The sequence below is a fragment of the Telmatherina bonti genome (assembly GCF_933228915.1).
Source record: "Telmatherina bonti genome assembly, chromosome: 17".
In the NCBI taxonomy this organism is placed as follows: Eukaryota; Metazoa; Chordata; class Actinopteri; order Atheriniformes; family Telmatherinidae; genus Telmatherina; species Telmatherina bonti.
The window spans coordinates 15,990,413-16,008,326 of record NC_136615.1 but is presented as its reverse complement, the minus strand read 5'-3'; the positions used below and the strand labels follow the sequence as shown (position 1 = coordinate 16,008,326).

The following is a 17,914-nucleotide window of genomic DNA, read 5'->3' as shown; positions in this document are numbered from 1 at the left end:
GTGTACAGTAGGTAAGCCAGATAAGGATCACAGCAATTTCAGAAAAGCCTATCTGTGGGAGAAAATTGGTTCCTGAATGTTGCTGTGGGATGCTTTGTGTTTGAGCTTGTGTTGTTGTTTTTATTTAGTTTTTTTTTTTTTCTTTTGTCTTTTGATGCCACATACAAATACATAAGCTCCTCCATGCCAAATGATCACTAATTTTTATGCCAGACAAATAACACGTTATGAGGACATAACTGATATATCAAAAGGGGAAGGCAAACTAGGCATTTTCCATAAATCTGCCTATCAAAATTTTCCTCTCACCCTACTGGCAACAGCTGTCTAGAAACAACTAACTTCCCTATCTAGCCTCTGTCTCAAGCTAATCCCCTGCTTCAAACCATGCTTGGCAGGTTCAGGAGGCTGCAGCAGGAAAGTGGGACCTTATGTACTAAATTGGAAAAATAACAAACAAAAGAGAAAAGAGTAATACTTACAACCATACCGTTTAGGGACACCCAGCAGTCAGGTGGGAAGTCTTGGAGGAGAGGCACCAGATACTGGAGACAGCCATCCCAGTGACACAGAAGCAGCATCATCCCTATCAAATTAAATATTCTTACCACTGCACTAGCCAGGTCATAGGTCATATGGAATATCTGCCAAAGAGAAACAGAAGGAAGGAGAGACAAAGACTTTAGTTAGACCTCAGTAACTCATCCAGGTTTAGATGTTTAGTGTTTCTGAAACGCCAGCTTTTAATATTTCATGGATGCACAATAAAAAAGGGCGCTCACAAAAGTAATAGAATCATCTTTGAAGCTGATGTGCTTGTTTTGTGAAAGAAGAATTATCCTTACAAGTGTATGCAACTGTGTGTGTCTGCACTCGCAGTTGTTGAGCTGTTCATAATTCAATATGGCTGCTTTCCAAGACAAAGAGACCAATGGAGGAAACACACATACAGAACAGAGTAGGTAACGCAGAGGAGGTGAGCTGAATCATAAAGAGAATGCAGAGCTCTGGAATAATTAGCCAGTGAGTGGATTTAAATGCCATGAGCATGTGTTAGCGCTGGTGTGGCTATTCAATCAAAGCAGAAAAGTTTCAGAATAGAAAGTCATCAGTGGGGTGAGTAAGCACATCTGCAGCGAGAAGCCGTTTCATTTGCATCGGATATGGCCCAAGTGAATTGGCTTATGCCTGGGTGACTGTGGCGCTCATTGACAATTTCTCATTAGCATGTGAAACCCATTACTTATTTCCAGGTTAGTTATTCCACAATCTTCCTCACACTGAAGCTTAATTTGTTCTTTCTAAATTTAAAATAATAAAAAGAAAAACTTAAACTATACAAGAGATCATTGCTGATTGGTTCGTTTTGCATAATAAACCAGCCCCATTTCTCAGTTAGATGGATTAAAAGAATAGGATTTAGCGGTAATATTTATCTATTTTAAGATGATGACTTTTGATTCTCCATAAATGAACCATTTTCCAAATAAGAAATGTGATTACAATTTAATGGGTTCACGTTATTACTGAGAGATTGGGAAAAAAGGGAGCGGAAATATGAAATCTATTAAAATATAATCAATATTTATAACAAACAAGCATTAATCTATCAATGTGAAAAAAAGTACATGAATCGTGTTTTAGCAGTCTTTTCTTATTTTATCTGTTCTTTATTTAGCAGGAAAGTCCCATTGGGATGTGAGATCTCTTCTTCCAGGGAGTCCTGATAATTTTTTTTCCTGTCTCCAACCATAAGGTAGAAAAAGAAAAGGAGGTTAAACACATACTTCTATTTGAAAAAAAAATGCTGAAATGCATTCTGAGACCTCCTTTTTCATCTGTATTCAAGTCTATATGTTCAAACCCCAGGTGCTTTAAATGCTCTTTGAATTCAGAAATCTTCTCTTCAGTCTCTTATGAATGTCCTGTAACCTTCATGCACAAAGGACAGTGTCCACACAGAACAGAGGAGAGAACAAGAACCTGAGCTGATACTCAGGTCTCCCGATGGTTCAATTCATCCACAGGGAGATACAGCGCTTTGCACTGAAAGGCTAAAATTAGCCTCTAGCTTACAGGACGGCTTTGTCAATTCACCAAGTATCTTCTCTGCTCTTCCATCTGCACTCTTAATTTAGCAGAACCACCTCTGTGTATGTTTACATTAATTACAGTTTGATGACATAAGAGGGTAGAACAACAGAGAGAGGAGAAAGAGAGAGATAGAAAACATATACAGGAGGACATTAAAAGTAACTTGAATCTGCAGAAACTTATTCCCAGGCGATTGCAGCAATATTGTAAAACAGGAAGTGGCACTTTGGTTCCTCTTTGAATTGCAAATAATTTGCAGCTGGCAGAAATAGAAAAGGGTCGATTGCTTGTCTGCTCCTTTCTTCCCTCGGCATAATGAAAAAACACAACAAAAGAGGCTGGAAACTGAGGGTGGAGGTTATTAGGGAAATCAGATGATGAAGGTAACGTGTGTGAAGGTTGCACAGAGGTTTTCCAAATTTTCAGGGACCGTCTCACTTTGCTGGGAAGCCTCTGTGACCTTTGGGTCAGACTGAGTCACAGAGGCCAGAAGGGAAAAATGTAGAAACTCATTAACAGACTGTGGAGTTTGTTTGGGTTTAAACTGCTTTGTGAACTTTTGCTAGTGGCAGTAGGTAGCTTAGAGGTGGAAGTTTTCAAAACGGGAAGATCCGGGTGTCTGTAGAGGACTGGTCTCCCTTACAAAGGGACCTTCATGGTGATGTGCAAATATTTGAGGATGAATTTCAACTCATCTGAATAAAACAGTTATTTGCAGTAATGCACACATATGATAGAAGTGTACATCTTTGAGCATGTTCTATCATAGCCAGCGCCTAGTATCAAAATGTTAGATAATCAGAAAGGAAGGAAGAACAGAAGGAAGGTTATGTCCCAGGGTGATGTCATTAAGTAAGAGAAATTGCAGTATTTCCTCCCAACAAGGAAGCGTAAACAAGCCACTTTAATTAGCCACTGAGCATTTTTTAATAATTTTATTTTCATGAAATGAAAACAAATCTAATATTTAAGATGAGTATATGTGAAAATCGTGAGAAGACATCCAAAATGTTGCTCTTTGTAATAGTTTTGCATGCTGTTTCTTTAACGCTGTATTAATTTGACTTAATGGCAGTGGCCATCTGTTTGTGTTGGTTTCTGTCATTTTTCAAAGTGCAGCTTGGCTTGTATTATCCCACACAGCATCTGTAGTCATACACCAATAATCCATTTCTACATTTGCACCAACCCCCCCCCAAAAGTATCTTTACATAAATTGCCAACAGTATCATTTTGTTTCTTTTTCTACAATGAAATTTCTACATGAAATTCAAACAGTATCACACCACTTGTGGAGACATTTCTCATTTGAAGTTTTTTGCTTGTCATGTCACAGTCAGCCTCTTCCTGGCTGCTTGGATACCAGTATGACAACCTTGAAGTTATGGAAGTATTTGCATTATTTTAAATGTGTAAGTGAAAGAATTAAGACACAGTGCCTACTTGCCAATTATTCCATGGTGACATTATAAAGTCACTGAAAGCAAAGCCCGGCTGAACAATCCTGGAGTACACCAATGCCGATCACACTGATAAATCACTCCTACACACTGTGGACCATATTTCTGCAGCATTCAGTAAAAAATTCTCAGAAACAGTCTGCAGAAAATGAAAAGAAAAGGCTTTGACTTGGTTTCAATTGGAACTTGGGATGCACCAAACCAAGCTTGATCCTCAGAATCCACAGCCCACCCATCAGGTATCAGCTTCGAACATCACAGTGCCAGACACCAGAAGACCCCAGAGGTCACATCTGTGCTCCATCTGGTTAAAGCTGTGGTTGTATTCAAGACCAACTACGATATAGAGTAGTTTTTGTTACTTGTATGAGAAACTCCATGTGTACATATTAACTAGGTGAAAAACTTGACAATGAAAACAACTGCATCACAGTTTAGCTTTCAACTTCCACTAAGCCAGTTCAACTACAGCTCAACCCTTCTTTTTTTGCATTACTTCTCCGTTCATCAGAGAAAATTCAAAACTCACTATTTCATTGAGCAGGCTGAATTTCCAGGCAATAATATAAATATTTCAAAATCAAATTGGTGTAAACAACTTTTTGGATCAAAATGAATCGTAGATTCCTATTATGCAACCGTTTCTCAGTTTGCGGTGGGACTGAGCTTGTGCCTTGATGTGTAAAGATGAGATAAGCCCCAGATAAATTTTGAACCACTTGCTATAAATACAAATACAGAGGGAAGTAGCAGAATAGCAGCAGACCGAACCAACAGATTATTATCACTAAAGACTCAGACGGCAGTCAGTCAAACTCTGAAGTTTACAGCTAAAGAAAAGGTAACATAGACAGCCAATAGCACCACTGATGCCCTTTGCTGGCATTGCCAAAGTATTGACTAGGATTAACTGCATGAAGCTTAAATTTGACAAGAGATAGAGACAAACAGCTAAGATGTGATATGATATTTACACAAAATCCCATGATGATTGTGTCCAGCCAGAAATACATTTGTTCCCACTCTCCATATTACCTAAATGGACAATGAGAAACTGACATTTCCATGGAGAAACACACTCCTGCAAATAAGATTTCTACAGAAAATAAATGGCATCTGCAATGTCAAGCATTAAGAATCCAGACATATCAGTGGAAACCATGCACATGTCCCAACATGTGTCCATTTTTATGCACGTTGTGTTTTTTTTTTTCTTTAATTTGTTGTCTTACGTATTGGAAGCTAACCTTTTGAATTTGATGTGCAGGGAAAGAGCATACAGAAGAATTAGTCATCATCAAGCTGTGGGCCTCGAACATGCAATTACAAAGTGGTCTTTATGCATCTTTAAATTGGAAATGAGTGACCTCTGTCTGAGGTTAGTGAGGATTAGCATGGGACTAATTTGAAGGGATTAAATCCACCACTGACTATTACATTGAGGGATAACAACACTGCTTCCAGGAAAATCTGGAATTCTGCTGCTTAACATCATCTTCTAAATCTTCTTTTTGGATCTCTCTTAGTTCCATTTAATCACAAAATTACAGTTTCACTTGGATTTGTTTAAAAAATCATATGCAATGTAATGAGAATTCATTGAAATTTAGGAGAACTTGCTTTTAGCAATTCCTCTTTTTCATTCCCACATGCCAAACAAGTAATTCTGTTTGATCACTTCATGAAGTAAGGCAACTGCAGCTAGAGTTATGAATTTAGACATGGACGTATTTTCAATGCCATTTTCTCCTTCAAGGAAAAGCAGCTTGCTTTTCCTTGAAGGAGAAGCTTGCTGGAAGTGATTATAATTCACGTGACTGTTATGCGCAATGCATAATCATGTTGATGTAAGTATAGTTCAGCAATAAATAGACATAAATAGAGTTGGCATTACTTCAGAGCTTCAGGCAATATACTGTATGCTCTGGGAACCTCATCAGTGTGCAGATCTGTTTATAATACAGTCTAGAATAGACCAGTCTGCAAAGAAGGAGAGAAGAAGCCTTTCCAGTCATGTTAAATGTATACATGTAACTTCTGCATCTAAAGACCAGAGTCAGTATCACATGACCACAGACTTAATTAAAGTGCAGATAGCGATCAATGAGATCTTTACATAGGCAGAAAACGAGTAATGATCAATTAAAGTAGTGAAGCACAGCTGAAACAAAAGGTTATTATGTTCTAAATGAGTTCATGTCAAGCAAAACATTCCTTGGAAATGAAAGAAGGTTCTGTGTTTACTTAACCCTTCAATGAACAGTGTGCGCCACAGTAGACTCTATATTATATATACACACACACACACACACACACACATATATATATATATATATATATATATATATATATATATATATATATATATATATATATATATATATATATATGTGTGTGTGTGTGTGTGTGTGTGTGTGTGTGTGTGTGTTTGTGTATTTAATGTGTATATACAAAGAAAGCATGGAATATATTGCTTCTACAAGGTTACAATACCTAATCAAATTTTATTTAAATAAAAGGTTTAATTGTACTTTTTGTAAAAAAAAAATAAAATAAATTAAAAAAAGGAAAAAAAAAGAGAGAATCAAAAGACAATCACAGGCTTCGTTGTTTGTGCTGATACGTTTGAGTGGCCCTGCGTCATTCAGCTGACTCAGACTATTTCAATTTTAAACAACTACACATATTTTACTCTTGGGCTATTTTCAAAAATCATGATGAGTGCTCCTCCAGTAGAAGAACTCCAGGAATAAGAAACATTTACAGCCCAAGCACATTCGGCTGAGTCACGGATTGCATTGTTATCTGCTGCTGCTTGTCTTTGTGATTCTGTAAGCATAGGCACGCAAAAGAATAAATAGAGCATAAGCTTATATTTCTTTAAGGAAGTAAGAATTGTTTTATTTTCACTTTCCTAGTATTAGATATCTTCAATACATTCAGTCTATAAATGTGTGATGATATTGTAACCTCAGCAGATGCATATTACAGAGTGCGACATAAAACTGATAAATGGTTGAAAATATAACCAATAAACAAGTGCAATGTGTGTAAGTCCATGCTTCCACACATTGCACCAACCAGCTAATGCTTTCATGTAGATAAGTCATTCCTTTGTAGTGTCAGTCATGAAAGAAGATACTCTTTCTTCTCATGTAGCTCTTTCCTGTGGGAACACCATCACTCCTCTGCTCTGTTCTCCATCATTTCTTTGTCAGCATTCACCCTCTCATTCTTCCACTAAGCACATCAGGCTGTACCGCAAACCTGGCTGCTGTGCCCGCCGTTTCACCCGCTCTGCATCTATTTTGGTCGTGTAACCGTGATAACCTCAACACTTCTGCTCTGCATTAATCTGCGCTCTCCCATTCAGAGTTGCATTGGCAGAGGAAGCATCCTCTGGGAAATAGGCTCACACAGTCATGGAGATCATGTTTATGATGTTGTACATGTTCTGCATGGACTTGATGGGGTGGGTTGTAGGTTTGAATACTTTGTTAAGGACTGGAAAGCAGTCATTTGAAATTGTATTGAAGTATGATGGACTTCCTTCATCAGAATTTCAAGATATTGTGACCCTCGTAGCATACTGAGGCTTCTTTTGTTCTCTTATCTCTAAGGATTATTGTATGCCATTAATGTATGCAGCTAATTTCGCATATTATTCTGTTTTTTTCTTTCATGGCTTATGAAAATCTGCTCTGTGTGAGGAAGGCTCAGTGCATCAGGGGAACAAGTCAACGTATTTATAGATCAATGTTGTATTGATTTGTACCTGAAACTTCATCAGCCCTACTCCGATAAATCATGTACATGTAGCTCTTAAAACACAAGCTGTCCTTACAGTTCAGACAGCAACACCTGTAAACTCTGTACACTCAGCACAACAAAGGAAAAAAGCTGAGATATGACATGTGCAGATATGTTGTCCAAAAATATGCCTGCACCCGCAAGAATAACTGTTCCCACATGACCCACTTTCCCTCCATTTGTCTAGTTATGCAAGTCTGTTGGCAGTTTTCAGGTATTAAATCACCGTCCTTAGTTGGTCAGTCTGTCTGTTATGAGAGGAAACAGGGGCAGAGACACTGAACTGAACAAATGAAAAAGGAAAGCCATGCAGCATCCGTGCATGCACCTCTATTCAGTATTTTGTAAATGCTTGGTAAATTTTATTTGTCTGGATTTATCACAAGTTACTCCTTTTACCTCTGTTAATTCGTTTTCACATTGTCACGTTATTCATTGATAAATGATATTGTGTGTTTATTTGACCAAAACTGCAGTTATAGTTTGGACAGTTGGTGTAAAACATAATGGAAGAAGGAGGGTAAAAATGTACAGAAGCTTTAAAAGACAGCAGAAAAGAAAGCAGGAAGATGGAAAGGTAAAAAAAAAGGAAAGAATTAAGTAACTAAAATTGAAAGGGGGGGAGGAAAAATAGTAGAAGAGAAAAGTAAAAAGCAAAGACAAAATGAGAGTGGAAAAAAAACAAACAGGAAACATGAGTGTGGTGGAGTGAACAGGAGTTGTGCAGCCTTGTAGGCTGAGTTGTGATTGTCCTAAGAAGCCAGTCATGGAAGATTAGTGCCCATGTGAGAGCAGGAGGGATTTGACTGGATTGCACAGGGTGACCTGCTGTGCTCATGTAAACATCAGCAAGATGGACCCTTTCTATCTCAGTGTAAAGCGAGGACGCACTTCCCTCTGTGTGCTTGGAGGCTGGAGACACCTCGCAGCGTGAACCTGGACTTTTGAATCATCCGTGCTCCGAGCAGCAATTGAACCTTTCCGTTTAGCTCAAACATTACTTATGATACCTGTCATGATAGCCATGTGTCTACTTAGCCTGACGTGCAAAGAGCAACGTTTAACTGCAGCGGTAAAATGCTTGCACCCACGAGAGTTAGAAGACATTATAAGTCACAGTGGAGCATTAGCACATTGTTCAAGCCTATATATCTCTTACCGTCCTAGCTGTCATATTATCCTGACAGACTGCATAATCCTATCTGTGCTGTAGCAACACATCCATAATAACACGTCCCTGCAGTGGTGTAAGATGCTAGTGCTCCTCCGATGCCGCTATATGTAACTATGTACATTTCTGTGGTAAAATTCACGCAAGCTACTCAGTTTCAGTCGATGAGAACAGCTGTTGTCACAACAGATGGACAAAGGGTGCTTCACTTAAATCATCCAATGCAACATTAACTCCTGGGAAGTGAAATACGAAGAAGCTTTAAATGCTTCACTAGTTACTAATTAATTAATTTGCATAAGGCATCATTACAGGATACTTGCAATGAGTGGTGGTACTCCATTTTAACTATTGAAGGGTTCATTACCTCATGTGTCTCATGCAGAACCAGTCAATCAGACCTGCAGTTCTCTATTCTTGATTCAATAAGCTCATTTTAAGCACCAACCATTTTGGCTACTGTTCAAGCGAAAGTACAAAACTCTGGAAATATCCAAGCTTTCCAAATGCAAAGACGTCCAGTTTAAAACCCTTTGTAAACATTATAGATGTGGTGCCCCGAGAAATGTGGAAAAGTCGATTTTCACTTATTCCACATTTTATCATCCAAATCAAAGAGGCAAGTTGCATCAATGCAAGTACAGAGAGTCTAGTACATGTCAATATGATTATAAAAGCTTATCCCGTCTAAGTACCATGTATCTCTTCCCTCTGTGTGACCCCCGCACTTATCCTCAACATACCTTCTACATGCAGCAGCCAACAGCCAAGCCAACAAAAATAACTCCAAGATAAGCCCAATCTCACCACTTATCACTTTGCTCCTTCCCCCCTCCCAAGAGGATACTTGCTATCAGTCTTCTGTCTACTTACTGTACTTTGCACAACATGGTGAGGGAAGCATGTCTTCACGGGGGGATATCCCATGGGGATGGACAGGAGATTAAAGCTGTTTTTTTTTTACTCAGAACGCTGCAGGGGGTTAATAAATATCAAGGACAAAATGTTGCTGCTAAAGATGACATGAACCCAAAAACACAATTACGTAACAAACAACAGAAGCTGACTTGATTTGATGCTGTGAAGCTGCTGAAAGAAATATACCTTAAAGTCATCGTAAGAAGATGGTAGTTGTTTGTCAAGGTTGGAGGGTGGGAGGTACTACCTGTGTACTTGAAACCGAAAAAAAAAAAAAAAAAAAAAAACCACACTCTCTTCACTTTCATTTTTTTTATCATAGGTTGTATATTTTGCAGTGGTTAAAATTGAGCCTCCTCTACAGAGAAGCTCTCCATGCTGTTTTTCTGGGGGGTTTTTTCTTCTCAGTGTCACTAGCTTTCTGTCTCTCTGTCTGTCTTACTGTCTGTACTTTCCAGACATGTCTCTTTATATTTTACATCAAATAAAGGCCTGAAATGAGAGTCAGACTGACAGCGACAGGAAAGAGACAAAGGGAGTGAGACAGAGAGAGCAATAAATAGAGGTACCCCCAGTGGAGGAGTGCACCAAATCAGCTCACAGCAACAGTATGATACGAAGTGACCTGTACAACGCACCAGCAGCTGCTGGTTTAGGCAGAATAAAAACGAATCTAAGCTCAATTTATATGATAATGTTTTTTGCATTGCAATTTTTGCAACACCAATGTTTAGCAAAACAGCAAACAGTCAGCTTGTAATTTTAGTCATGTCCTGTGTTTCTGATCAATGATCAAATTCAAATGATCTGCTCAACATTTTTTTGGTCCATTCTCATTGTGCCTTTTTTTAAACTCAGAGTATTGAGGAGTGGTGATCTCATTCAAATCTAGATGAGAAAGAAAATGAAAGATATTTGACCAGTCAACAGAAGTATTTTAGGAATAAAGGTAACAATGAATGGTTTAAAATAATCTGCATAATAAAATCAATAAGGAATAATTTCAATGACTGAAAATTAAAGAAAGGATCTCAATCTAAACAAGAAGGCAAGAGTAAAATAATACTGAAAAATCCAAGTATCAAGGGATACATACAGGGTAAATCTTTAGAGTTGCAGCCAAGCTCTGTGTGTTTAAAACGATCATCCCATACCCACAGGAAGGTTGTTCAGATAAGGTTTTATGTCTTAATATGCTAAACGTAAGGCTGAAACTTTCCATTATGTTTTAATATGCTCATAAACTTTGTTAAAATTTCATTTTCTCATCCATTTAATGTCAAATTCATTTCATGATGATAAAGTTATGAATATTTGTGGTTATTAAAGTCATATAAAATCGCCAGTGAAAGCTAATTTATCGCTTTCATTGAAATGCAAAGCAGTGCTTTGCATGTCAGACATGCAATCGCCGCTCAAAAAATGTTTTTCATGGAAATGTCAAACAGAAGTGGTCTGACATCATTAGTAATGTTGACAATTTGTCCTTCATACATATTTGCATTGGAATTCACACAATAACTCTATTATCAGTTTTGTCATGAAATCCAAAAACTGAGCTTAGCCGTATTTTAAAATCTTCATGAAACAAGACAAGTGTTGCATAAACTATTCCCATATGTTTTCCTTTTTAAGTATTCGATATAGCTTGTCCAAATCAGTTCAGCTCTTCTTCACCCCCAGCTCGCCGCCCACGATGCTTTCGTGACGATAACTCTGATACTCCTTAGCTGTTTTAAGATTTGATATGATGAGACCACTGCCACTTTCAACTCAAATTTTACATAATCTTTTTTTTTAATGGACTAGTGATGAAAATTTTGAGACATACTCATTCAAGAAAACATCAAAACACATAAAAAAAAAGGCTATAAATCAATCTAAACCATATGGTCGAGCCATTAGCACTCTCTACTCCAGTTAACAAGACCAACTAGCAACAGAAGGAGCACTCGGTGACTTGGCAAGGGGAAATGAGTTAAATCAGCAGGGAAGAAGGAAAATAACTTGTTCTTTCAGGCAGTGGAGCTTGGGATTTTCCTCTTCCCCTTGGGCCAATAGTGAGCTTCCTCAGCAAGCTGAGCAAGAACACAGTTCATGGCACATTATGCTCATCGTCAGAGAGCTTTGTCTCAAAGCAGAGGGGACAAGAGTACAGACAGCATAAGAGGGAAAAGCAAAGTCCTTCATTTTGTTTGCTTAACAAAATTGGACTGAAGGAGTCCATTAGGTTATTGTGTGTGACTGGGCTATCTTATTTGTGGGGACATTACTGTAGGAGAGGAAACAGAGAGGAAGAGCGGAGGGTAATATTTGTTACAGAGGGATTAGCAACCAACTGCCGTACCAAGGGTATTGTACTCACAGTGAGTCTCTGACTTGTTAAACTATGCTCATGACTCCATTACATTCATGTTTTATGTTTAAAAAAATCAAAGAGATCAGGTCTACAGCTAGAATAACAAAAATCCTACAGTATTGTTTGAAAAGCACAGTCCTAAAATCCGTGCCATGCTTTTTGTGACAGCAACTGTCTCTCATCCGAACAGGGAAAGGACTGTCCCCCCTCACAAAATGTCAAATATGTGACAGTCATATTGTCACACATAAAAACACGTGACTGAGCTCTTTATCCCCCTGCAGGCTGCAACTCCCACATACAAGACGTGAAATATCTGCACCGACTCCAACAAACCACTGGCCATGTTCTACAGGTTCTAGATATACACTGTGAAGATCCAAAGTCTCTTTATATAAGGACTAAAAAAAAGTCACAATTATTTGCTAGAAAATCCATTTTACTCACAGTGTGCACACGGATCTAAATGTAGAAGCTACAAAACCATTTATTTGGAAGTAAAATCTGGTCAGAAATTAGCAAAGAGAATGCTTATCTGTTTGACTTTTTCATAAAATTAGAGGCTGCTTTTGTTGGACTTGCAAAGCCAAGTTCAACAAAGCATGCACAAACACCCCTGTGGAGCCTGAACACTGATGTAAAATGCAAAAGCAAAGAGGATGGAAGAGTGAATTTGCTGTTCTGTAGCCAAGGGCTTAGTAACAACAACTTGCCTCCAGACATGCTTTAGAAACATATGCAACGTGTTTATTTAACACATCTGTTAGTCTTTCTGTCCTGATGTTCAGCTCAAGATCTTGCTAAGTATTTTGGGGTTTTTGTGTGTGTGTGTGTTTCTGTCCTTATCATTTGCTAATATTGTTTAATTGTCACAATTTTGCTGTGGCTACAATATTTCATCTACTGAAAGTCAGCTGACTAATCATTTATATTTCTGCACTGTAGCCAGACTGTACTAACATAGTCCCATGGGAGTATGTTAAATCTATAATAAGGGGGAATCTGATGATGAATGTTCACAAACACAACTTTTTCTTTTATCAAATACATGTGTAGTGAATATTTATACATGAAACCAGACTTGAGCATAACTTTTACTGGAAGTATAGCACTTTTTACTGAGTGCAAATCCCGTATTTTGAAAGACACACGAAGACACTTTTGTCACAGAGTTTGAGACCATTACCCTTCCAGTACTTTTCACATATTCATTATGTGTAGGCATTAAGAACTTATTAAAATAAAAAAATAAAAACTCCTGAGTTTCTTTACAATACATGCTTTCACGGATGCTAATGTTAGAAATTCCTTTTTTTCCAGCTCACCAGGTGACAACTTCCATCCCATTTGCAAATGAGACAAAGGTGGTGCAGTCGTGACAGACATATTCATTAGTAATGAAATACATTTGAAAGTTTTGCTGGATGCGAGAGAAAAAAAAGAGGAGAAATTATGCCCATTTGCACAAATTCTAGCTGACCTCACGTGCACCTGTAAAATTCTCAACAACCCATGAAATTACATTACCACAAATTCATTGACAGATGCATACAATGCAATCAAAACTTTCAACTCAAACTTTTCTAATATGATGGAGGAGTATCGTCAAGAAAATAAAAGTCCTTGAATCACAGTTAAGGCATCAATGCAGAAACGGGTGAGAGGCAGCAAAAGCTCTAGTGGAAGCTTGAGGGGTGGAAAGTGCCATTGGGATTGATGTCTCCATTGATTCTCATGTAACTGCATCCAACTGGACACTGCAAAGACTGTTAAAACGTTAAGGGGCAACCACCATAGCGGATTGGACATCTACTTTATCACAGCTGCAACATTTTAACCTTTTTCAAGGGGGATGAAATTTCCACCCTAACCTGCACATTCATCCCACTTTGTTCGATGGTGCATGACTCAATGCAGTGACTCAAGATGATGTACATCGCCTTTACTTCAGTCAGTGCCTGGAGCTGAGGCGCAAAAGTCTTCTCTCCCTGTAGACTGTATACTCTTACGTGAGCTTGGATTTGTGTGTGCCTGAAAACAAGGTCCCCTGTTCTCCTTGATGGGATATTAAATATTAATCATCAGCTGTGTGACCTCAGCCGCCTCCTCTTTTCTTCTTTCCTTCTTTGTTCAAGGCAGCATAACAAAATCTGGAAGGAACACACACCTGCTTTAAGGAATATTTAAGATTTTTGCAACTTTAATGTGCAATTTCTAAGATGATCTTAATCACACATGCAAATGATGTGCATTCTTCTTTAAAGCTGTTTTAGCTACATTCCTTTAAACTCTAAATATTCCTTTCCTTTATCTATCATCGCTGCAGGAAAGCAATGCATGGAACTAGTGGATCAATATTTCCTACTGAACTCTAATGAAAAAGTTCCATTGAGCTATCAAGCTTCTACAGGCCACGGGGTATAAAATACACAGATATGCATGAAAACAATCCTCAGCCTCTCACATCACATCACACCACATCAAATCACTGCACATAACAGCGAACAGTTGCACACAGTCATTAGCCAACGGCTTCGCTCCAACGTAGCTCTCTCACAGAGGAGATTCCTGCAGCCTTACACTTTTCTACCACTCACTTCTGTGTCCTGCAACTAAATGCTGTTTGAGAGAGCATATGAGTCTAGGCTCCTTTTAATTGCCCTCCTATAAATGTCATTTACTGCTCTCCAAGCTAACAAATGAATAAACTGATTGTAATTTGGCTTTATAGAATCATGTTGTTTAAATAAGCACCACAGTCCCTGATGGACTGATAATTAAAACCAAAGATTTTTTGCATGCTCTAAGATAGAAATAATTGACTTCATTTAGCAAGGTCTTAAAAGCACTTATGAACAATATAGAGTCTCCAAAACACAGCAGATAATAATGCAGGAAGTGTAATATGCAAAACAACTGTCCACACACTGCTGACAGCCCGTTGTTTTGTCTCCGTTTTGTGTTTCTGCTCTCTCTCTCTCTCTCTACCTAACACATGATTCAGCGTGTCATGAGTCAGCACAACTCGTGTGTGTTTGTGATTATGCACCTATGTCCCTGCTTGACTCTGGGGCGGTAGCCTCATGGCTCCCAGCTCTTGGCATAGCGCTTTCTGAGACAGGTGATTAAGACCACAACACATTTTAAGGCTCACTAATCTGCTTTAGCACCAAACTATCTGTAGCTGCAAAGCAAACAGCTTGATCATAGTGAATGAATGGATGAATCCACCTTGCTTTAGTTTATTTACCATAACAAAGGTAGTGCTTTTTACTTTAAGCAGTATTTTAACAATTGAGGGATTTACTGGTTGTTAGAGAAATGATTCATTATGCAGCAAAACCGACAAGCACTGATTGGTTGTCTTTGATTAGGGAAGACTTGAAGATGTCCCCATGGGCGCAAATAATTTGGAACTGACTTTTCTTCATGTTTCCAGACACTATCAAAGAAATTATCCACATGTCAGAGACAATACGTTGTAACATGTTAATAATCTTGGCCTAAATCAGAGTTAAAGAATAGAAGTGATGAGGGTCATTTCAGTTAGAAAAATCTACTAATGTTATACACATTAGTACATTAGTCATATGGACTAAACTAGTATTTTATTTTTAATGCATATTTTGTTCCTAATTTATACTAATATTAAGTAATGCAGGACTTTTACTGGTGCTTGTTTTACATTGTTGTGTTGGTCTTTTTACTTTACTGAATAGTTTTTCCAACTGAGGCCAAATTTTGCCAGTCTGATGTTGTTAAAAACTCCTCTCCTGCTAATGCACACTAAACTGGATACCCAGGTCAGTTGGCTCACATTTCCTCACTTTCAGATCAATTTACCAGTTGTGAATTGAGCACCTTTGCTCTGGCCGACAGATGTGTGCCGGCTAAGTCTAATTAACACATCACTGGCTTATTGTTAAGCGCTCAGGTGTAGCTGAGAAATTAGACACACAACAGCTTTCTAGCAGAAGAGTTTGCAATTAAGCTGTAACAAATTCAATAACAATTTCAATAACAATTTCAGGTAATGTTAATCGTGTGAAAGTAAAAAAGACAACCTGATCCTGAGAAGTGACTCAATCCGTCACACTGATCTTCACAGCGCTATGGCTGTTGCTGACAAAGTGCAGTTGCACATAGGGGACTTCTTAGTTGTCACTTCCTACAGGCAGCTGCTAAATGCCCTTCAAGACTTTACTTGCTTTTCCTGAAACACTAAACAGCACTGTTTGCATGTCTTTAATTATTTTTTTTTAAATAAAACAATATCATTGATTTTGTGACCCCTTGACCCTTGTTAAATGTGTAGTGTGCACCTAATTGGCAGAAGTCTCAAAAAGGTCCGTCTGAGGACTTTGAAAGGCTACTAACGCAATTGTGATGATTACATAATGACACAGTTTCAATAGCAGAAGCATTCCTTCAAAAAACATGAAAGAAATAAAAAGGAGGACACAATTATCATTTGGGACATATAGATGCAAAGAATTGCTACAAAGAAAAGAAAAAAAAAACAGTTTGAAGCCTGCAGGCTGGGTAAGAAAGCTTTATTTTCTAAATTAATATTGCTGGTCCAGTCCCCAGCCTGAGATGCTCCCGAGTAAAGCTCTGGACCTTCTTACTTCCCCCGAAATAATAAGACAGAAGAAAGTGCAAGCACATAATAGGAGGCATTTGGTGATTGTTTGTGGGAATTAGAAACAAATTAAAGCATTTATTTGGATTTATCTGTGCATAGTTTATGATCAGCTTATGATGCAATCTAGATGCATTAATGGAAACAGTAACATTAATGAAGGATGTTACAACACACAGTTGTTATGCATGCTCACATATAACAACACATGATATACTGAAATGAATTTCAGCTTCAGTTTTAAAAGTTTATAAAAAAAAAAAAAAAAGTCTTGCTAAAAAAAAAAAGGATTATCAATTTTACAATTTTTTTTTTACATTAAAATTTACTTATACAGAAACTCTGGAGTTTGAATGCTGTTTCAATCAAATGGCCTCACAGTTATATTACTTAGCCTGTTGGCATGAGTAAGCAATTTATTTACTCTTTCATTTTGTCTCATCAGATTATTTTATTTTACTAACAACTTCTAAAAAGTGCTACACAAAGCTTCACTTTACTAATAAGTAAAAACACATTGTTTTGTTATTTACAAGTACAGTCTGTACTGGCAAAAACTAAAGTTAGCACTATAGTTATGCAACTGTACTAACTGTACTATATCAGACTGCAAGATTTTATACTAATGTATTCACTGAAATATTTCATTTAGGATCACTGTCAGAAACAATGATGACAACCCAACATATGTCTTCACTGATGACTCATTTGAAATGAAAAAGGACCAAAGAAATCAATTAATATCATAATAATCAAATCAATGTTTGTAAGATGTAAGATGGAGCTGCAGCATCTTCTACATATTTTCTTTCTTTTAAATACAGCAAATTTGCTTAAGAAATATAAGTTTTGCAGCCACAATATAACCATAAATGTTTAAAAAGAAATGTTAACTTATTATCATTAGCATTAGATAAGGATTGAACCTATTTTTGGAGTGATTATGTTGAGTAGAACTGAAATTGGCAAACAAAATGCAGTTTTATAAAGATCATTTGAACTGATTTGAAGTTTCCACCCATAATGCAGAAGCACTTCCTTCCACAGCCGGAGGCCTCAGATGGGCTGCAGCCACCCCTGAGGGTTGGTATCTGGCCACAAGCACAACCTGAGCCCTGCAGCTTGAGCTGGGACCTGGCGGGAGGCCTGCTGGCCATGGTGAGCCAGATGTGACACTGGGAGCTCTGGGGATTTTCTACATCAGTTTAAAGATGTTATCCCCTTAGTCTGCTTCTGCATTTTTCATTTAATACAATGAACCAAAATCAGCTCTGAATAGGCAGCTGGATTAATCTGGTCCAAGCAATAGACAAATCCGTCTGTGGAAACAAATCATTAGGATGTTCCTAACTTTTGTACTTTTCGGAAGCTAACAGCATGAGTTGGGGAGGAAAAAAAGGTATTATGACTCTAAGGTCATTGGGATAATTAGCTCTGTGTCTGTGAGGGGATGAAATAAT

The 17,914-nt window shown here is 37.9% G+C and overlaps 1 protein-coding gene across 1 annotated transcript in view; it reads right to left on the bottom strand.

Annotated features, from left to right (window-relative positions):
• The window catches only part of hcn1 (hyperpolarization activated cyclic nucleotide-gated potassium channel 1), a gene marked incomplete at both ends in the record, with an annotated part of 65,135 nt that overhangs the window by 37,205 nt on the left and 10,016 nt on the right, over positions 1 to 17,914 (bottom strand). Inside the window, one exon of the mRNA XM_079256902.1 lies at positions 483 to 644. Within this exon, the coding sequence (XP_079113028.1) occupies positions 483 to 644 (162 nt within the window). The remainder of the gene's footprint in view (positions 1 to 482; positions 645 to 17,914) is intronic.